Consider the following 23,955-nt stretch of genomic DNA (forward strand, 5'->3'; position numbering starts at 1 on the left):
ATAGTGATCTAGTCTTCTCGGAGAGCATTTTCACGAGAGGACTATTTATTAACATTAATTTTTAATTAGAATCGATTTAGATTTTTTTTTATACAACTTAGAATGGCAAACAAGGTGACGGCCCACCTGATGGAAAGTGGTAACCGTCGCCTAAAGACATGAGCAATACCACGAACCCAAGCAATCGACTTTTGTAGTCTCCCTCTATCTGAATGGAATATACTTACAGATTGTTTTAGCAGGTGTTTACATGAACTTTAATTATATTTATTTATTTTACAGTTTATTGCATCATTAATATAGTATATTTTAATAAGAAGAAAGTTAGTTTTCGTTTTTTTTATACTTCAAGATAATCTCTTAGAAGATCATTTCTAGAGACAAAATTTGGATTAAGTACATTGAAAACAAAAAGAGTAATTGTCGCATTATTATATAGATAATCCGCGGGTAAAAGCTAGTTTTTTTTTTTGATGGGTGAAAATGGTATGGTAACCCCGCCTACGCTAACGGGATACGCTGGCGGAGCACCAGTGAAGGGTGATAGATGAGAATGAAAACAGGCCAGTTAGCCCATCATGATGAATTCATCAGGAATTAACCATGATAGTTGCCAGAGGGAACCGCGAGGAGGTCGACCTGGTTGGGTATATTGCTAGCAATAGGATTCTCAGTCTCCATTACTAACAATCCCTTTCCTCCGGTAAAAGCTAGTTAGTAATATTAGTAAGGATTGTACTATATAGGTACCATTACATGTTTTGATATCAGTATGACGATTATTTATCGTAACGCATTAGGGAACTCTAATAATAAATCCATAACATTGTACTTATTTTGAATTTTAATCGTGCGATATAGGTAAATTATTTAATGATAACAAGCTACGTGGTATTAGTTTATATCGTGTCATGAAAGTCGTAAACAACTAATAAAATGAAGGTGTATACTTTTTTATTGTTTTCTTGTTTCATCGCATATGGCAAGGGTAAGTGATTTTATATTATATTAACTGGTTATTTAATTCCGTTATTTCGTTCCCATGATGTGAAATTATGAAATTTCTTAAAAACATTTTGACTTAAATTTACGTAATGAGTTTTAAAATTAACGTATTAATTCTCAGCCTTTGAAACCAAAAAATTTCAAAACGATATGCTCGTACTCGTATCTTTACAGTGTTATATAAAAAGCAAACAAACTGATGCAACATATAATAGAAGGGGTGGGGGAAGGGATTGATAGTAATGGGATTTAGCAATCAGTTAGAATCAAATTCCCCATGGGTCTCCTTACGACTATTAAAGTTTATGATTAATGAATTCGCAGCCCAATATATCGCGGGCGGTGAGGCGGTAAATATAACAGAGTATCCATACGCCGCTTCGCTGCAATATACCGGATCAGGCGCCGATCAAACATGTGGAGGTGTAGTGCTATCAGCCACCGCTCTACTGTCAGCCGCTTCCTGCTTCTACACTGCCAATGGAGCGTGAGTAGAATCCAACAGACCTTTGAATGAATCTCCAAAAATTATAAATACGAATATCATACCACGATAATCTAGATGGTGGTAGTCGTTCAACACACTTCCTTATCTTCCGATGATGCTAGATTAGATCCTCATACAATGCAAACATTTTGAGTACATACTGATACACTTAATAATAATGGTCACCATATCAACATAAGTTTTACCAGTAGTTCTACGACATCTACGGGAAAGAAAGGGGTGACTTGTTCTATGCCAGGACCACACAGATTTAATCATAATACTAAAATAATAATATAATTCATAGAATTTGAGCAAGCAATGGTAAATAAGCTGACAAATTACCTGAAGGAAAGTAATCTAGTAATCCTCTCCTACAGTCATAAATTTAATAGCTATAATTTCGCTACCACATTCCATTCTTCAAATCGAAACACTGCTGCTTTCCAGTAGCAAACATGAAGGGGCAGAAGTACTTATGTAATCGACTTTTGTACAAAGTATCCTATTAGTAAATATCGGCTCGATTGTATTAGAAATGTTACAAATCCGTAAAATTTTACATACCTGCCACTGCTGGTCATGGTCAACCATTTTCTCTAGGGGAAAGGGATTATTAGCAATGGAGTTTGACAGCCCCATTGCTAGCAATATACCCTATTAGGTCGACCTCTACGTGGTTCTCCCTGGAAACGATCGTGAAAAATTCTTGTTGAATTCGTCACGATGGCGTGACCTGTTACATCTTCATTTATCATCCTTCACTGGTGCCCCGCCGGTGTATACCGATAGCGCGGGTCGGGTTACTATTTCATTATCACCCATAAAAAAATAAACATCTTCTCTATGTCTCTTTATATCAGACTGTACAACCCTGGAGATTGGCGAGCCAGAGTGGGCTCTTCATTTGTAAGCACCGATGGCCGGAACTACACAATTAGGCTAATCACAGCACATCCAGACTTCGAATTAACTACTAGGGACAACAACATCGCCGTCTTGAGGACAGTATCGTTTATTGAATTGGTCCCGGGTTTGGTGGAGGTGGCCCGTATTGCTGGTGGGGCGTTTACAATTGCACCCAGGAATTCTATTAGCGCTATTGGATGGGGTGCAGCTAAAGTAAGTATAATATATTTTTTTATAGTAGCACAAGTGACCACACCGTCCAGTTGGAACGGGCGGGACTAAATGCAGTCGGTACTGAATGCAGTCAATCGAAAATAAAAAAGAATTTGTATTAATTAAATGATATTTCAGCTAACTGTATGCCCGGAACTATGGATGATAAAGGAAAGTTCTTTTTGTTAATATGGTATTGGATATGGGCATCTTTGTGTTTTTTTCTTTATGGAAATTGAAATAGCAGATAGACTAACTTTTGACCTCCACATGGTTCCACCTGAAAAATATCTAGGTTAATCATTTATGAATTTGTCACGATATGCCAACTGACCCGCTTTCATCCTCACTTATCATTCTTTACTGGTGTCCTATTACGAATACCGTTGGCCAAGCTGGGTATACCATTATCATGCAATAAAAAAAGTTATTACAAATTTCAGGCGTCAGAACCCACTGAGCAGCTTCATCACGTTTCAGCGTTCGTGATAGACCAAGAAACATGTGCTGTTCGATATCAAGATATAAATTTCGCAGTTACCGATAACATGATCTGTTTCGGTTGGCTGGATGTTGGTGTATTTGGCCAATGTTCCGAGGTAACTAAGCTACAATAAATTAGAACTAAAAAGAAATTTCAGTAAGTATGTCTAATGGGTATAGAATACTTGTAGAATAGTTGCTTATTACCTGACTACTTAAGAAAATAGGCAAATGTTTTTTAGATGTATAATTTTTTTTATTTTACCTAAAATATTTTACTAAACTAGGCATTATTTTGCGGAAGTCCATATCACTGGTTAGTTGATTAGAATTATTATGTTTAATTCCGCTACCACAAGTATATGTGTGACTACTAACATTCAAAGATTGAGTACTATTACTATTACCAGAAGTTCTATAATCATCCATATTAGCCATTAATCTCCAACCGTTATTCAGTCCACGCACGTTTTGCGACTCGTGTTTCACCTCTACACGAAACATCTCCTTAAAATGGCATACATGGATTACCCAAATTAAATTATTTTCTCTCTAAGTACACTGGGTTGGCTGGAAGAGATCTCTTTCAGAGATAAGCCCTCCCTTGCTAACAAGATATTAAACTAATCGTCGCATATATTGTTTAAGTGCAATAAAGAATATATATATATATATATATATATATATATATATATATATATATATATATATATATATATATATATATATATAGCAGACGGCCCACCTAATGGCATGTGGTAACCATCACCTATTAATATTAACAACATCGTAAACACAGTATACCCATAAGGTGCCCATGATTGCTTTTATGCAGTGTCATGCCTGAGAACTATGACTTATATCTCCGTATCTTGTAATTTCACTGCCATATCATATCTTTTATTATCTTTAACATTCATATCAGACGTTAACTGTTCACTGCTGGACATAGACCTCCCCCATAAGGGGGCTTATGCCAGTAGTAGCCACGCTTGGCAGACGGGTTGGCAACGACAGTTAGACTTTTGGTAATGTTTTAAGAGGGACGCTGCTGCTTATCCCTCTACAATTAAGTTCCCTTAATCGCCTCTTACGACACCCTCGGGAAAGGAAGCGGTGGCCCATTCCTTCATATCAAAACAGAATTATGTTCTTGTAAGTACAGCTGTTTCATAGCAGGTATACGAGATGGAGATATCCGAACTTATTTATTTTACTAAAATGAGTTTAGTATGATGATTTAGTTATTGTAGGTATAGGTGAAGGTAAGTGGTAATCGAATGGTAACCGTAATCTATCTGATTCTAGAATAAGGGCATACGGGTATGCGACCTCCTCCGAGCCGCTGCAGTGTTCCAGTCCTTTCCGCAACTGCAGTGTCCCCCCCCCCTTCCTTTCCCACATAAGTCCCTTATTCCTCATATTTACCAACTTCCTTTACACATTTCCAACGTTTCCTTCCCTTTTTCCTTAATCCTTTTCTCCATACCGTAGGTGACTGAAACCACCAACAAATGCATTCTCAAAGTGGATTGACGTCAGGCAGGCGGCCGGTCGTAAAACTATAAGCCAAACCTTTTTGTAATATGGGTAAAAAACATATTACACCGACCCCAAATAATAATTGGGATAAGCGTAGGAAGATGATGATGGTAACCGTGTTTACGAAACTTCTCGACTTGACATATTGTCCTGGTATGGTGCTTGTAATGAAGCCATGACCCCATTGTTTATAATACTTTCCCTCTTCTGAGGATATGGGTTTGTTTGTTGGGTTTGCAGATGATTATTAAAATACTTTGTTATTATTCCCAACTTCTCCTGAAGATATTACAAAATGTTAATGTTCGAATGCACTTGGTTTATGGCGCATCATGATATGCACTAATATATTTATTAGAAAACTAGCTATTTTTCGCGTCGTTGTTCGCTTCTATGTAGTTTCTGTATATCAGCCTTTTCCAAAGTGGGCGATAATGCCCCCTTGTGGGCGCTGTAGGCATAAAGAGGGGGGGGGGGGGCGGTAAGAGACCCAGAAAAAAAAATTAGGGCATTGTGTACAGGCTTGGGGGGTGATTTATTAATCTTGAAGTAATAGTGGTTTTTAAGTAGGTGAAAAAGTGGTGGCGCTAAAAAATAATTTATTCTCAAGAGGGCAGTAGACGAAATAAATTTAGGAACCCCTGCTGTATATTATTCCCCTTGGAACTCTTCATGAATTTGATTTTATATTGTATTATACACTTAAATGGTAATTACATATCTAGTATCTTCATAAAGTTTCAGCCAATTCAAGTGATCGGTGATTTTATAGCATTTTGTATGTGATTCTTTAGATTAATATAACTTTTTTATTTATGAATCGATTGAAATAATACAAACACTAAATGTTAAATGAAATAAACCACAATGCATTAGTGAAAACCGCGTTCAAATAAGTTAAGCCGTTTCTGAAATTAGCGCGCACAAACATACAGACAAACACATTGTGTTCACAAAGCTCTTTTACAATAGTTTTTCTTATATATCTTCTATGTACAGACAGCGACCAGTTACGATTTTATTTGTATTGATTGATTGATAATATGGCGATGCGTCGCCCGATGTGACGTAATCAGTAAGTGTTCGGTTACAGAGAACAATTACTGACGCCAATTTTAAATACAGATAACATTTCATTTTATAAGTTAGTGTCTTATGTAGTCAACCCTCCTATAACGCGGTACTCTTACAACGCGGTTTCCGTTCAAGAGCATCCCATAAGTTCCTTCCGCGCAGCCTTTGAATGACTCTAGTAACTAGATATGTTTACAATATAAGATAGCAACACAAGATGAGTCTACAATTTCACTCCCAGTTACAGAATTAGTAAACATTGCTTCTCGTTTAAGCGATGAAGAATTTGCAGTAAACCATGAGGATGTAAGAGAACTAGTACTCGGAGAAGAAACTTTAGATGAAGAAGAACTAATTGAATTAATTGATGCACCCACCTCAAATGCATTGGTAAATGAAAATAAGGAAAACGAATGGGTGCCAAATCTCGATTGACAAGATGTGAAAAAGGGCTAAATTTGGCTAAAGAATTAGAACTACATTTCATTCAAACTGATCATTCAACGGTGCGCAGCGCAAAGTTTAAAAGAGAATTAAGAAATTGCTTAGCTCCCTATAGAGGTTTACAGTAGAGTTAGAAAAAAAAAGCTATAATCGAAAAACAATGTGAAGATGAACCAAGTGAGGAAGACATTTTGCCCATTAAAAGAAGACGAGTTAGGCGACTCATATCTGGCAGCGAGGATGAGTGTTGAATGATTACATAATTTTACAAAAGCCTTTCTTGTTTTTGTTGGAAAACAGTTTTTTAGTTTAGTTTAGTTTTTGTTTCATTTTTTTGTATCATTTCCTTATATAAACTCTTCAATTCAATAAAAATAATTTATAATTTATCTTGTCTTTGGAATTTATTGGTCTCTATATTATAACGCGGTACGAATGATGTGTATTGTACTAGTTCTGAGTTTCTTATATCGCGGTTTCCATATAACGCGGTACGCACTCACCGCGTTATAGGAGGGTTGACTGTACATGTAAGCAGTATTTATATATTTTTATGTATCTGTGTAGATGTTTATACGCATGTATGTATGTATGTATATATGTATATGTATGTATGTATGTATATGTATGTGTGTATATATGTAATAGTATATAAGTGTATATAATGAGTAGAGATATATTTTATATTATTACATGTATCATATTTCTATATTAAGAATAGAAATTCATTGTGACTCCGATCAAACTGTTTATAAAATTACTCCTCTCCATCCAAAAGTTGCCTGGAAGAGATCGCTTTTAGCGATAAGGTCGCCCATTGTTGTCTCATTGTGATTATTTCTTGTAATTGTTTATATTTATAACTAGCGGCCCGTCCCGGCTTCGCATTAGTGGATATTTTACATTTTAAAAAGTGACCATTAAGGCTGCACACGCGACGGAAGCTTAAAAATGGAGTAACTCCTCCCGTTTTCCCAACATTTCCCTTCACTGCTCTGCTCCTATTGTTCGTAACGTGATGAAAAGTATACTACAACCTGCCCAGGAGAATGAAGAATATCCTACCAAGTTTCGTTAAAATCCGTCGAGTACTTTTTGTTTCTATAACGAATATATAGACAGACAGACAGACAGACAAAAATTTTACTGATTGCATTTTTGGCATCAGTATCGATCACTTATTACCCCCTGATAGTTATTTTGGAAATATATTTCATGTACAGAATTGACCTCTCTACAGATTTATTATAAGTATAGATAGATAAGTTCACTATTCTAATCTTTTGGAGGAAACAATAAAGAGTATCTATTATTATTATTTCAATATCGCAGGGTGGTGCTGGAAGTCCGATTGTGGTGAACGGTGGCGTAGTCGGCATACATTCTTGGTCAAACGAGTGTGCATCACTGCGGTACCCGAGTCTAAATACCAGAACGAGCCCGTACTGGAAATGGATTGTTGATACCGCCAATGCCGGCAATTAAATTAATTAATTGTTAATTATATTATCTTTATTTATTTTTTCTTATTTGCCTTTTATTTTATTTATTTCCAAAGAGGGTTGACGTCAGACAGGCGGCCGCTTGTAAAACTATAAGCCAAATCTTTTTATAATAGGCATAAAAAACATATTTTGCCGACCCCAAATACTAATTGGGATAAGGGTAGAATGATGGATGGATGGGATGATGATGTCTTTTGTTTTATTTGTAGTTGAATCCACGTCTGTGCCTGGACGAATAAGGATAAAACATAACATATCACATAGGTATGTCAATCTCCTAACATGTTGCTATTCCTTAGGACTCAGATGTTTGCCTCCGTATCCTGTAATTTAACTGTTATATCTCAAACTTTAACTTCAAAAATACAAGTGTGACAGAAGTACCCTAGTAAATTACTTTTGTGCAAAATCTCTTTCTAGTGATATATATGGGGTGAATATGACCCTAATATGTTAAAATGTTATATAATGAATGAAACTAATGTTTTAACAAAAATATTGTGAAACGAAAATACTAAAATGACAATATATTTACATTGTGTTTCCCAAAAAATCTGACTTAAATTCTGGCAATACCAGTCTTTTTGATTTGGAAACTAAACTATCGATGCAATAAATCGATTTTGATAAAATTTCTATGCAAAGTTAGAAAACTTCTGCAAGTATATAATTTTAAATAAAAAAGTTCCAAATCGATTTAATAATATAACTGACGGTGTTAAAAGACAACAAACATAAAAAAATACAACCGAATTGGGAACTTCCTTCTTTTTAAGTCGGTTAAAAATGTTGAACCTCCTTATCAACTTAGTAATTTAATATCTTATACTATTACAATTTTTTTTTAACATTTATCGATCTATTTTTAGAAAAAATATATTAAAATTAATTTTTAATATTTTTACATTAAACTATATAATATACGTAATTATAATATTTGTAATATATTATTACAAAATATTATACAAATAATACACTGACATTAATTGCTTGTCTGTACAATGTAAATAGCAAAAGATTTTTTATAGCGTATTTTAAGTGCCGACTTAAATGTACTGCAAACAAAATTGTAGAAGTATGTTCATATCAGTGGCCGGCTGTTTATGTCTGTTTTCGATATCAGTTTGCTATAAGACACCCGAAGGAATGTACTCTACTGTGGTTACTATAATCATGTTCAATCATATAATATCGAATATAAATTGTGTGACGGTGAATCAATATACAATTCCTGAAATTATTTGTACGTATTGCTTTGTCGATTAATGTTATACTCGAATGATTATGTTAATCGAGTTTTAGTGTAATCGAGCGTCTATATATTTTTTTTACTACTTAAAGTGTGCGCAGACGACGGACATGTTCGTGGTAGACAAAAGTTCTCTTCAGATTAAGCCGTGTACATACGAATAAGGATTTATTTTTATGACGTATACTTGCATATACGTGCGGTCTTAGATTATAATTAATTTTTTTTTAATCCACGCGTACAAAGCAACGCGCAAAAAGCTAGTTAAAAATAATCGAAATTAGAATATGGAATTGTGTGACTGTAGATTTAGTTTTGCAACATGCAATTGTTTGCTTCACAAACAAAAACGTTGACCTCAATCGTTACAAAATACGGTACCAAAAATATATAATTGATTTCAAAAAGAATTATCAAAATCGGTTTACGCAATGTAGTCAAAAATCCAGACAAATAGAGAATATTCTTGAAGCCGCTTAAAAATTGATTAAATTCGTGACTATATCTGCCTGTGTAACGTCATTTTCAAATTTATGTATTTATTCAAATATTATCGTATTAATGCTGACCTAGATATCTTCAAAGTAGATATGATATCAACGATATCATAATCTTGGGCAACTCTTACAAGCCTTTAAAAAGTCGTACGTAGCATACGCTAATTAAAAATTCCATTTATGATTCCATGCATCATTCCTACTTATATTCCTATTTTTCTTTATATAGTTTCTTTTTTTTGTAGATCACAATCATAAATTGTAATTTTTTTTATATATAACTTAGAATGGCAAACAAGCTGCCGGCCCACCTGATGGAAAGTGGTAACCGTCGCTTGTAGACATGAGCAGTACCATGGACATAACAGAGTATACTGTTTCGTCCATGATACCCCCCCATGCGTTGCCATTCCTGAGGACGCAGGTGTTATTCCTCTGTACCCAGTAAATTCACGCCATATCCCATCCTTCAAGCCGAAATACAGCCATGCAAACACAGCTGCTTCACGGTTGAAACACGAGTGGGACAGAGGTACCCAAGCAATCGACTTTTGTACAGTCTCCCTCTGGTAGCCCTCCTCCTTTCCCTCTGGTAGATTTTATGTTTGTTACCTCACACCTTTATCATTTATAAACTGATTTGGAAAATATTATTTCAAAGCAAATGCTTTCCTTAGGGGGGAAAGGGATTGTTAGTAATGGGGTCAAATAGCCCCATTACTAGCAATATATCCTGTCAGGTCGACCTCCACGTGGTTCCCCCATTGGAAATCATCGTGAACAATTCTTGTTGAATTAGTCACGGTGGGCTAGCTGGCCTGCTTCATCCTCACCTATCATCCTCACTGGTGCCCCGCCGGTGTATACCGATAGCGCGGGTGGGGCTACAATTCCATTATCACCCATTAAAAAAAATGCTTTTCTTAGCTTAGTCCTATAGCAATTTTATCAAAACCGATGCAGTAGTTTATTTTTTAAATCAAAATATAACTGGTTTTGTACGATTGAATTCGGTGTTTTTTTTTTTTTTTGTGAAACTTTCTTATTATTATTAAAATTTAAATTATTATTATTTAAATTATTTGATATCGAGCAAGAATGAATGGAGATGTCGGGAGGGGCCGCCCTAGACGGACGTATGTCGACCAAATAGGCGACGTGCTGAAGAAGGGCCAAATTAAAAGTACCCATAACCGGCGAGCGTGTATGAAAAGATTGATGAATGTGGAAGAAGCGAAAGAGGTTTGTTTGAATCGAAGCATTTGGCGTTCCATTGTTTCTGCCTACCCTAATGGGAGACAGGCGTGACAGATTTGTATGTATGTATTAAATTATTTGATTACAGCTAAAACGAGGACAGAGCTGACACCAATTTTAATAACGTGCAGCCTAAACGATATTGTTATAATATCTGCACCAGTAATCGATCAGAGAGACGTGCACTACTATTTGTACCGTCCGAATGGCGGCATTCTAAAATTAAACATCACCCATCCGAATTATGCACATAGCAACAATGTTCAAGACACCGGTGAAAAGAAATACAGTTTCATTGTTATTAAATACACGAAAAAAGCAAAAAGAGCTATTGTATCGCCATTATATAACTATAGAGTATTTAGTGTGAAGAATAAAGGTGATGACGACGTTGACTTATTCGCTAAAAATGAAAAGGAAATGAATTTAAATGATTTTATGATAGGGCCACTGGGTGAAAATGATCATGGCAATTGGGTGTTATGTTTATATTACAAAGATTTGAATGATGAGTGGTTAGAAATGTTTCAAGTTATAACAATTAAAATAATAGGTGAGTAAATTAATCTTTTCACTACCATTTGGGGTTTGGATTACTCCAAACCCCAAATGGTAGTGGTAATTTCTGGGGATCTATCAACGAGTCAGATGATGATAAAGTCAGTTTAACATATTTAATTTGTTTACATTTATCTATTGTTTTTATTTTATCTCCATTAATAATGTTTATTTTTTTAACCAACTTCAAAAAAACGTATAAAGTTATCAATTCGATTGTATTTGTTTATTACCTCAGATCTTCGTCATTTATGAACTGATTTGATTTTTTTTTATCTCAAATGATATATATCAATATCGCTTAAGTAGTTTAGTTTTTAAATTAGAAAAAAAAAAAACGATTTTACCACAATGTTCTTTTTTTGTAGAATATAAAAAATATTTATTTACTTATTTATTTTATCGTTTCAGAATCGGTGACGGCCAGTGTGCGAAGAACAAAATCTCGGACTGAGGATACATTCCATTTCAGCTTCTCCTATCCAATTAGGGACTTAACCAGTTGCGAGCTGACTGCCCCCGTGTCCACTTACGATAGATACTATGAGAGGGACGTGATCAATTGGGATACATGTGGTTATGTTATTAAGAATATAACAAAGAACGACGAAGGCATGTGGCGGATAATGGGGGTGGGACGAATTGTTTATGAAACACTAGCATATTTAAAATATACATAAAGTAGATTTTTTTTAATTATGTACATATATGTAACAACGTGGGTATTATCATGTAGTCCCAACACAGAATGAGCCACCCGTTCCTATCCCATGGGTATTGTAAATGGCGATTAAGGAACTGTAATGAGTATTTATTTAGCAGCGTCGCTCTTAAAACATAACTAAAATTAACTAACCTAACTGCGGTTGTCAACCCGCTTGCTAAGCGTGGCAACTACTGGAAAAACTTCATTTATAAGGAAGGCTTATGTTTAGCAGTGGGCAGTTAACCCCTAATATTATGATGATGAATTATTTATCGCCGTTTTATTTACGTTTTGAATTCAGGGATACTTAACTAGTTTCCAATGCAATAGGATAATAAGTCTTTATTTGTGAGCGCGGTTCATGACTGAGTCTCGACGGTAACTGCACAATCAGCGCGATATTTGTCGCTGCGATTACATTATATAGCTGCATAACAGTATACACTATTATGTCCATAATACCTCTGATACGTTGTCATTTCCAAGGACTAAGATGTTGTGCCTCCGTCACTGACCTATTTGACTTCTGTAGGAGTGCACCACCCCACTAGGTATAGGGGCGGGGGGAGCGGGGGAGGAAGGGAATATCAGTAATGCTGACTACCAGTTCCATTGCTCGCAATATACCCTGCCATGTCGACCTCGACATGGTCCCCCCTGGAAACCATCGTACTTATTTCCAGGTAAGACACAACGATGAGCTAACTGACCTACCTTTTCATTCTCATCATCCCTTCACTGGTACTCCGCCAGCGTATACCGTTAGCGCAGGCGGGGCTACCGTTCCATAAAAAAATCTCACTAAGTGTTAGAACCCTGAATCTATTTTCAATATTTCTAAGAGTGTGAAAGACATATCGTTTAAAAATAACAAATAAAAAATTATGTCATTATTTATATTTACAACTTAATAGAATACTTACATTACTTAATATTTTAAATACAGTCATAACTTACAAATTTCATTTTACACATTCAAGCAAAAACACATGTCTGTACAGTTCACTTTCGTTATAAAACTGAATGAAACTGGTACTTCTATTAAATTGTATACTCGGATTTTAGAACGATTACAAAACTTAAGGTAAATTTACATCGAGTCAAACGGCGAAAATGTCAACATTGAAAACTAACTCGTGCTCGGGGCCTGATATAATTTTGCCGTTTTGGGCAAAAGCAAGTATATGCTGCCTTAATATTGAATGACAAATACTCGGAATGTGATGTAAGAATTTTGCCACTACGAATAAAAATTAATTAATGCCGCTTCGGGCAATGATGAGTGACCACGTTAACTCGGAGTGATTTAATTTTACCGCTCTTGGCATTTTTCCCGCAAAGCTACTCTCTTGGTCGGGCCCTACTTACGAGACTTAAGTAGAATATTTTTTATTCTTTCCAGATAAAGCACGATTTATAACATTTTCTTTGTTTCTTTGTCATAATCAATAATTTAAATATAATTTTATTGAAAGATGCTTTATAAACATCTCTAAATATAAATATTATTGTAAACTTTTTTTATAAAATAATTACAAGAAAAAACGAAGAAAAAATTTTGTAAATCGCTATTGTCTCGCAAGTACAAAAACTTCTTATTCTCCATCTATGCCGATGACAAATCCAATGTAAATTTACCTTTAAAGTTTAAGTAGTGATACTGCAGATTACACTGTAGGTTACTCGCTCCCGCTACCGCTACCACTTCCGCTCCTGCTGCCGCTACCGCTACGAGCATTTGTAGGGGTATCGCCGCCGCCGCCTGCGCCGCTGCCCTCAGAGTCGGAATCTTTGAGCGCTTTAGCACGATCGAGTCGCCGAGCACGTCTTTCCACGTCCGACCCTTCGGATTCGGACGAATATATCGCGGCGCCTGCTGAAGCTGGAATAGATTTTCAATTTATTAGCTATATCCCATATAAATTAGAATAAAATTATAATATTTTGCCATGGTATCGTAGCATAGATTACTGATGGCATAGACCACTCCTTATTTTCTTGTGAGTGTCGTAAGTGGCAACTAAGGGAACTTAATAGGTACGGGATGGGCAGCAGCGTTCTTTTTAAAATATCATCATGGCCTAGCTGTGGTTGCCAACCCGCCTGCCAAGCGTAGTAAAAACTGGATGCCAACCTACCAAGCTGGATGACTATTGCCAATTCCTAAGAGGGAGGCTGATATTCAGCAGTGGCCAGTTAACGGCTGATATGACGATGACAAATTGTATACGAGTATAAAGACATATCCTGGGGGGGAGGCATTATTTTTTTATGAGTGAAAATGGTATGGTATGGTACCCGCCTGCGCTAACAGGATACGCTGGCGAAGCACCAGTGAAGGGTGATAGATGAGAGTGACAAGCCAGTTAGCCCATCATGATGAATTCCATCAGGAATTAACCATGATAGTTTCCAGTGGGAACCGCGAGGAGGTCGACCTGGTTGGGTATATTGCTAGTGATGGGATTCTCAGTCTCCATTACTAACAATCCCTTTCCCCCCAGGGGAGGCATTGTTAGTAATGAGGAGGTTAGTCCCACGTCACGTGACTATCGTTGAATTCGTCACGATGGGCTAACTGACCTGCCTTATCATCTTCACCTATTACCTCTCGCTGGTGTCCCGCCAGCGTATACCGATGGCGCAGGCGGGATTATCAAGCCATTTCAGCCATTAAAAAAAAAAGACATACCCTTTTGTCCCTGCTTGTACTTGTTCTTAATAGCCTGCAGTGAGACTCCGCCCTCGTCCTCCGAGTCGTCGTTGCCGCGGGCGGCGCCCCGGCCGCCGGCGCCCGCCGCGCCGCCCGCGCCGCCGCCCGCGCCGCCGCCCGCCCGCCGCTTGGGCCGCGACGACGGCCGAGAGCGCATCGCTGCGCGAAGTTCCATTTCCTCTTTCTGGAATAAATAAGGCATTATACTATTATAATTACATTCTTTATAGAGGATTGACACTCTAGGCAGTGTTTTTCAAGCATTTTCATGACGTGATTCCAATAGTATATAAAATATTTTGCGACCCTTACTCTTTACAGTTGCTAACCTGTGTATATTTTATATCGGTTATGTTTATTGACCAGGATAAAAAGTAGCCTTTAAGCCTTTTCTGTTCTATATAGTACGTGTATAAATTTTGTTAAGTTATTAAGGCTATATTAGATAACAAACAAACTTACTTTCATATTTATAATATTTAATAAGGATGTAACTGTTGTTTCCCAACTTTTTATAGCAGACCAATACAAGACCAATACGAACAGACATACACATGAATACAAACAATTATTTTGTTCGGGAATCGAACCCGCGATCATCTGAATACTAAGTCAATAAAAGTCAACAAAATCACTACACCACTGAGATCATATAAAATGTATAAAAATGTTGTACAACATACCTTCAACTGATATTTCCTGTCAGCGTCAGGATCAGCGCCAACTTGCGACAGTATCTTTATAGCGGACGTCTTTGTGGAGCGGTCTGCGAGGGACAGCGTCATCTTGCGATGCGTGAACGATTCCGTGGAGTGAGGCCGGAACGATAGCTTTGTACGGAACACCGCTTGCCCTTGCAGACCGGTACCTTGACGGACGAATAAGTGATTATGGTCACCCTGGAAATAAAATGACTCATTAAATGTTTATTTCACACTTTACCAGAGGGAAACTTTGTACAAAAGTCGGGTACCTCTGTCCCATTCGTGTTTCAACCGTAAAGCAATTGTGTTTGTATGGCTGTGTTTCGGTTTAAAGGGTGCGATATGGCGTGAATTTACTAGGTACGGAGGAATAACACCTGAGTCCTTAGGAATGCCAACGCATGGGGGTATCATGGGCGAAACAGTATACTCTGTTATGTCCATGGTACTGCTCATGTCTATGGGCGATGGTTACCACTTTCCATCAGGTAGGCCGTCAGCTTGTTAGCATTCTAAGTTGTATAAAAAAAAAGTAGATGTCATATACATATCGTCATAGTCGTAGAATACTGACGGATCTGACAAATATTATATATATAGATCCGTCAGTATTCTACGACTATGACGATATTATTGGTCACCATCTGTCCATTGTTGAACATAGACCTTCCCCACAGATTGCCATAAGTGACAGTTCTAAGCCACCTGCATCTATTAACTCCCTGCAATGCATTTGAGGTCGTCACTCCATCTAGTGGGCGGTCGTTCTACACTGCGTTTGCCCGTATGAGGTCGCCACTCAAGAACCTTCCCCATCGGTTGTCGGTTCTTCGAGCTATGCGATTAGTCCATTGCCACTTAAGCTTACTTATCCTTTGGACTTTCTTTGGGCTTAACTTATATTATTTGTATGCATGTAATATTTTTAAATAAAATCTTGTATAAATATTTAAAAAGAAAATTGTCTTTAGTCTTAAATAAGGCATACACAATGTCAACTCACGAGCAGCGGCTGTTTGTAGACGTCGAATATTTCAGAGCCGAGATGCAGCGACATACTGCCGTCCGACCACTTGACCATCCGCGCGTTTGATTCCTTGATAGCGTTGCCCTCCTTGTCGAATGATGTACGCCACCGTATTGTGTTCTCCACTTTGAGTTTAAGTCTGGTAACGATAAATAATATACAATGGTATAATTTAAATTCATAAATATATATATATATATATATATATATATATATATATATATATATATATATATATATATATATATATATATATATATATATATATATATATATATATATATATATATATATATATATATATATATATATATATTTAATTTAGATTCAAATCAGTTCAGCAATATGACATGATGACTAGTGGATGCAAATATGTGAATAATTTTGGAATATATATATATATATATATATATATATATATATATATATATATATATATATATAATATATGTGCTTATAAAATATATCATATATATAAATATATTATAGAATATAAAATTTGATGGTTTCCGTCGATTTCCGTAGGATTCCAACAGATCCTAATTTAGTAACAATGGGACTACCTCAAGAGTAAACTTTTTCGAATAAAAAAAGAATTTTAACAATCGATCCACAAATTGATGGAGGAATCGGTGGATATACAACAAAAAAAAAATATACAGTGGAACATAGAACCTGCTGTTTTTTTAAGTCGGTTAATAATCATAAGTTTATTAGGCTATAATATTTAGATCTTTTTCACTTTTTTTTTATGCAACTTAGAATGGCAAACAAGCTGACGGGCCACCTGATGGAAAGTGGTAACCGTCGCCTATAGACATGAGCAGTACCATGGACATAACAGAGTGTACTGTTTCGCCCATGACACCCTTCAAACCGAAACACAGCCATGCAAACACAACTGCTTCACGGTTGAAAGACGAATGGGACAGAGGTACCCAAGTAATTTCAATTTCACCAAGTGTGTTGAGCCTGGAAATATGTCAATACCATGTAAAATTTTATCTAAATAAGTTTTATAGAGAGTCTAGAGGTAAATAAATAGATACATTACGCAGCGCCACTACTCCTAAATAGTAGAAAAGAAATGACAGAATTATTAAAATACCTCTTTTTTATAAGTACATACATATTACGAGTATATATAGAATATACACAGACCAATGCAAACAGTAGTAAGTTACTAACCTAGCTCGACCTTCCTCGTCCAAGGTTTCCTCTTCATCAATCTCATCCTCATAAGTGTTGGGGTCATATGGTCTCGTCTCCACGGACAAAAAGTTGGGCAGTTTCACAAAGTGCAGCTCCTTGCCGAGCTCCGTCCATATCTTAGGCATATCCACGTCGATACGAGTCTCCGGTATTTCCTGTTCCTCCTCTTCTTCAGGCTTCTCTCGGTTTTCCTAAAAAGTATTTTAAAACTAATTAACTTTACGAATATGAAACTTGATTATACATAATAAAAAACTGGCTTCTTCTCAAAGGTTTGTTGAAAGAAAATGCCATAAGCATCAAAAACGCCTTTTGTAATGTTTCACAAACTCAATTTATATAAAAATTAATATACTTGTAGATATATAGGAAAAGATAATAAACGTTCATAGCTAAAATAAGTTAAACTACTGACGTTCTTAAGATTATGAAAAACATACTATTTTCAACAAAATGATATCCATTGTCACTCGAGATGATGATACATAACTAGAGAAAATATATATTATGAATAAATCAGAAAAAAAATAAGAAGATATTAAAAGACCAAATTGGAAGATAAGGAAGCCGGTGTATCATGTTATTTATTGAGATATCTTTTGTTTGTTACCTTATAGCTTCTAAATGGCTTAACTAGTAATTATGAAATTTGGTATACACGTACATGGGATGGAGAATATCATATATACTTATATAGGCTACTTTTTATCCTGGTTAATAAACATATTTCGGCAAAGCGGACGAAGTCGCGGATAAAAGTTAGTCCAGTATAAATAAAAAATAATATAATAAATAAAAAAAATTCAATATTACTAATATTCTTTTTAAAAGACATACCTCATCCCCACTCCCTTTGGCTTCGTCGCCCGATCTTCTCTCGTCGTCAGACCTGGCGGCGCTGCGGCTGCGCGAACGCGACCGCGAGCGAGACCGCGACCGGGACCGCTTCCCTGCTTCATCTTCTGTGCTGATGTCCGACGCGTCGCCGAACAATGCATCCGCCGTTACTGAAGTAAAGAAAAAGAATAACAAACTATTAAACATATTTTTTTAATTTGTATAAGAAAAACGTATTTAATGGATTATAATGGAGTGGTAACCCCGCCTGCGATATCGTTATACCGACAGAAATGATGAAATAGAATAAAAAATGGTAAAAAAAAGTGGTGAGCTCAGCCATACTTTAATATGCCCTATAAATAAGAACATCATTGTCATCATTGTATCAGCAGTTAACTGTCCACTGATGAAAATATGCCTTCCCCATAAGGGAAATTCTGCCAGTAGTTGTCACACTTGGCAGGCGGGTTGGCAACCCTAAGATAGACTTTTAGGCATGTTGTGAGAGGGACGCTGCTGTCCATCCGTCTAGTATTAAGTTCTCTTAGTCGCCTCTTACGACACTTACAGAAAAGGAAGGGGTGGCCTATTCTATGCCGGGACCAAACGGCGATAAAAAAAGATGCAAAAGATAAATTAGAAAAGCTATTTGTTCTAGCAATTCGTTATCTTCAAACGAATCATAAAAAATATAATACAAATTCAAATTGAACACTAATTACCTGCATCTTTTTCCTGATTTTCATCATCTGAATCGAGGACTTTTTTAGATTTCTTCTTAGGTTTATCACTTGTTTCAGAACCACTGTCAGAACCCTTTTTACGTTTCATAGTTGATTTCGAGCCTTCACCTTCACTGTCTGAATCCGATAATACTGCTCGTTTCTTTTTATCACCTAAAGTGTACAAAAAATAAGTTATTACGTGTGACATTAAGTAAACACACGGCAAGTCTCCAAAGAACCGCCAGACTCTTTAACATGGAACTACTAATAATACTAAGTGAAAGATTCCTATCACTGTCTGCATGTAAGCTTCGTCATATCAGTTAGTCAGGAACACCATCAGGGATGGGCGTTCAGCATTACGACAACCAGGTTGTCTAATAACTACTGTGCAATTTAAACGGCTGAATTTAGTTGGCTTTTTACAAATAACTGATCTTAAAAACATTGGTGAAACAAAACATTATTTTGAATGTTAAATATGATAACTTACCAATTTCTGTCTCAGATACATTTGAGCTCTTTGATCGGGATCTTGACCGGCTTTTGGATTTACTTCGCGATTTTGACCTAGACTGTCTGGAACCAGATCTGAAATAGATAATAAGACAATGAAATCAATATTAGATCCTAATTATATTACAGAATATATGAGAGATTGATACTCAAAATCTTTAAGTCAAAACCTATTAAGACAGTGATGCCTCTATTGTGGTAAAACGTATCATGGGATGTGATCGCTGCTTATGGCAAGCGGATCATTTGCTTGATTACAAACTTTGTAGATTATGGATTTGTATAAACAAGTTTATGCTTCTATAAAAAGTTATTAATACTCTTACTTGATAATTCAAATTACGTGCCAATTCAAATGCCTCAACCTTTATTTAAACAATGCAAAAAAATGTAATTGTTGAATCTCTAAGTTTGGGCAGATATTAACACTACACATATATAGTATATACACACTTTATGATAATATCACTACAAGAATAATATAAAAATAAATACCTGGATCGACTCTTTGATTTTTCCTTTTCCTGGTCATCATCTATCATAAGATTTGGGGAATTAGATCTGCTATCCTCGACGTCTTGTCTAGCTTCAGGACTCTTAGACCTAGATGATCCACTTCTAGAGCGTGATTTTTTACTTTTAGGGCTAACGCTAGCAGACTTTGAACGTGAGTGACTTTTAGCTCTCTGAGACTTCGGACTTTGTGAACGAGATTTTGGACTCTGTGACCTTGATTTTGGACTCTGTGACCTGGATTTAGGACTCTGTGAACGAGATTTGGGACTTTGTGATCCAGATTTTGGACTTTGTGATCTAGATTTTGGACTGTCAGGCCTAGATTTTGGACTTTCTGAACGCGACTTCATGCTTGCTGAACGAGAGCGAGCACTGCCTGAACCAGAGCGAGATCTCCTGGAACCACTTCTGGACCGAGATGCTCTGTCCTTAGGGCTACCGGTAGCTTGAGATTTGGGGCTGGAAGAGCCAGATTTGTGGCTTGCAGGTGAACCTGATCTAGATCTAGAATGAGCAGGAGAATTCGATTTACTGCGTGAAACATTTGAATTAGCTGAGTGATTGGATTTAGGAGATCCACTAGCAGACCGTGGTGGGCTGCGAGATTGCGACCTGCAAAAATAATAAATCAGATTAAATAAAATGGTGAGAATCTATGTTAGATATAATCAGATAAATAGAAATATGAACAAAACCTAGAAAAACATATCTAATGTCTATGTTTTGAGAATAAACAATGAAATAAAAATTTTGAATAATTCACTTACCGAGACACACTGCCTTCTTTGCCTGATGGTGCAGGACTGGGACTTTTACTTCGACTACCACTTGTTCCACTGTCTGTATCAGAACCCGAATCTGTATCTGAATAATAAACATAAGAAAAAACTATCATAAATTTTATTATGCATAAAAATAAAGATCTCTAGTCAGGAAGTCAAATCAAATTAATAATAAAACAAGTCAGCATAAGTAAATTATTATGTAATGGATGATAATGGAATGGTAGTCCCACCCACACTATCGGTGTACACCGGCCGGTTACCAGTGAAGGATAATACAAGAGGATGAAGTAGATTAGTTAGCCCATCATGACGAATTCAACAAGAATTATTCACAATGGTTTCTAGGGGGAACTACATGGAGGCCAACCTAATAAGGCATATTGCTAGCAATGGGGCTGTCAGACTTCATTGCTAACAATCCCTTTCCCTCCCCAGTAAACTCTTATTAGAAAATACTAATGTATAGCTGCATTGAATGTCTTATTTTTTCCAAGTAGATTATTTAGACAACACAGAATGAAATACCCTTTGCAAAAATATGAAGAGACTCAACTACATATAATGGGACTCAATGACATTAAGATATAATGATGAAGTTTTTTTATCTAGGTATAAATGAAATTCATTTCAATTATTCACACACAATTTTTTTACTAACCTACTTAAAAAATGAGAAATTTCTCAATTTTAATTGGTATATTAAAATCAACTAATTAAAAAATAAGTCTAGTTTACTATAAATACCATACTAGGAGAATAAATTCTAAGAGCAGACAAGAAATACTTTTATTTATAAACACTAAGCAGTAAATCTCAAGTTTGCTTACTATGTAATAAACATATTAGAAGTCTAGATATATTTGTCCAGATATACTAATTCAGTTTAGTATCTATTTTAGATCAAACAAAGTTTAAAATACTCCATTCTAGGTAAATATCTAAATCTATTGTAAATATATATACTGACAAATTATTAAAAAGAAAATAAAAAACTTAAAAGTAAGAAATTGTTTAATTTTTTTTTTTTCATTACAAAATATCATTTTCATTAGTATAAAATAATATAAAAAATTATCTGTGGAATTACATGTGCATATTATTAAACAAATCTTCATAGCCTTGAAATATTTTCTGTTAATTTCACAAATCCTGTAAATAACTTATGAAAAGACATCTATTAGGTGAATTCAAATCTAGAATTTAAGTTTTTTTTTATTATTATTACTATCATATGTAACATCAAAAAGAAGGAGGCTCTCAATTAATGTTTAAACGTTATCGAATATTTTATTTAAATCTAATGAACTGTAGGAAATTTTCTTTTAATTAAAAGTATTTTTTCTCCCAACTAAGAGAAAACTTCTACATTGATGCTATTTTCAATCTGTTAATATTGTCAGGAACTAATTATTCTATAGAACTATTATATTTTTAATTATAAAATTATATTAATAACATAAATGTTATGCAGTCTTCACAAAAAAAAGTTTTTCTAAATTTACTTGTTTAAATTATAATGAAAAAAAATTGTCAGTCAACTCTTACCAATGTATTCCTAATTTGCACCATTTTCTGTGTGTTTTAAATGACATATGATAATAGTAAAATTAAATAATGATAAAACTTAAGAAATATTGTATATGTTTATTTTTTATTTCATTGTATTCTAATAGATTACAGTCAATTATCTTAAAATTAGAATATGAATAATAAATCGAGAAATCTTACGAACTGACGGTAGAACCGTTTGTCTATTCCACCATTTCTCCTTAATTTATTAACTTATAAGAATTAATTTATAAAAAAAATATTAGTTGAACATAACCTCCTAACACGTAGACTTACCATTTAAAGAAGTATTTCCTATCGGTGCCATTATGCTCACAGATTATTAAACTGTCTATATTAATATTATAAGGGTTAATTTAATATATCATTTACAATTATATCACAAACAAGAAAACAAACATTAAAAAATTTAAAACAAGCAAGCGTCGTCAAATTTTTATAAATATCAAAGATGTCAAAATTGGACTGTCAAACGTCAGTTGGCAATGAACATGTTATCCTGCAACGCAAATGTCATTTTTTTAAGTGTCAAATATTCACGCTTATGCACTCTGTAAACGGTTAAGAATCTAAGAACTAGCAATTTAAAAAAAAATGGGAAAAAAGAAATTCAATGCAGTCTAAAAAAAAGTCTATTGCTGGTAACATATTCTATTACATCGATCCAACATGTGGTTCGTTTTGGAAACTATCATGGTTATAACTATCATTATATGGAATTTATCACTATGGCTAATGACCAGTTTTCTTCCTCACTGGTGTCCCGCCAGCGTTTACCTATAGCGTACGCGGCGTTATTATTTCATTTTCATCCATTAAAAACCACAAAAAAAAAACATATATTTATTGTTATCTTTAAGATAAGGTAGACGTAACAACTCCATATCTATCTTTCAAACTATAAACAATATAACGTACTACATCTTCAAATTGCAATGTCATTGTATGTTTGATTTAAGCTAATTAAAGCGATGAGCTGAAAACAAGAAGATGAAGAAAATATTGTTTATAGATTCATTACCATCATCGTCATCATATCAACCGTCTTGGGGGTATATCTGTCTTGGGGGGGAAAGAGATTGTTAGTAATGTAAACTAAGAATCCCATTGCTAGCAATATACCCAACCAGGTCGACCTCCTCGCAGTTCTCCCTGGAAACTATCGTGGTTAATTTTTGATGAATTCATCATAATGGGCTAACTGTCCTGTTTTCATACTCATCGATCACCCTTCACTGGTGCTCCGCCAGCGTATCCCGCCTGCACAGGCGGGGTTACCATACCATTTTCACCCATCAAAAAAAAACCGTTATCTATCCACTGTTGAATACTTTCGAATTTGGAAATATTTTATAGGTACCCGGGAGTGAAAAGATTAAGGAATGGATTTCGTTAATTAACATACTATATAATTAGTAC

The 23,955-nt window shown here is 35.4% G+C and overlaps 3 protein-coding genes across 3 annotated transcripts; 2 read left to right on the forward strand and 1 right to left on the reverse strand.

Annotated features, from left to right (window-relative positions):
• The first annotated feature begins 831 nt into the window (after positions 1-831).
• Positions 832-7,682, forward strand: LOC113520339 (trypsin, alkaline A-like). Its single transcript, XM_026905651.3, has 5 exons — positions 832-988; positions 1,330-1,492; positions 2,356-2,614; positions 3,058-3,213; positions 7,490-7,682. Exons 1-5 carry the CDS (start codon positions 937-939, stop codon positions 7,640-7,642), a joined length of 783 nt encoding a protein of 260 aa, XP_026761452.2. The 5' UTR covers positions 832-936; the 3' UTR covers positions 7,643-7,682.
• Positions 7,683-8,651: 969 nt separating this feature from the next.
• LOC113518727 (uncharacterized) lies at positions 8,652-12,684 on the forward strand. Its single transcript, XM_026903693.3, has 3 exons — positions 8,652-8,905; positions 10,754-11,218; positions 11,635-12,684. The coding sequence occupies exons 1-3, from the start codon at positions 8,713-8,715 to the stop codon at positions 11,901-11,903; spliced, it is 927 nt and encodes a 308-aa protein (XP_026759494.3). The 5' UTR covers positions 8,652-8,712; the 3' UTR covers positions 11,904-12,684.
• A 125-nt stretch (positions 12,685-12,809) lies between these two features.
• LOC113520232 (another transcription unit protein) lies at positions 12,810-23,000 on the reverse strand. Its single transcript, XM_052900333.1, has 11 exons — positions 22,813-23,000; positions 20,950-21,046; positions 20,162-20,794; positions 19,644-19,741; positions 19,148-19,321; positions 18,423-18,592; positions 17,562-17,776; positions 16,350-16,512; positions 15,326-15,541; positions 14,622-14,826; positions 12,810-13,811 (listed from the first exon to the last, which is right to left on the reverse strand). The coding sequence occupies exons 1-11, from the start codon at positions 22,841-22,843 to the stop codon at positions 13,609-13,611; spliced, it is 2,205 nt and encodes a 734-aa protein (XP_052756293.1). The 5' UTR covers positions 22,844-23,000; the 3' UTR covers positions 12,810-13,608.
• Positions 23,001-23,955: the final 955 nt, after the last annotated feature.

This window comes from Galleria mellonella, unplaced genomic scaffold, assembly GCF_026898425.1.
Source record: "Galleria mellonella isolate WM207_F2 unplaced genomic scaffold, CSIRO_AGI_GalMel_v1 utg1267, whole genome shotgun sequence".
NCBI classification, from domain to species: Eukaryota; Metazoa; Arthropoda; class Insecta; order Lepidoptera; family Pyralidae; genus Galleria; species Galleria mellonella.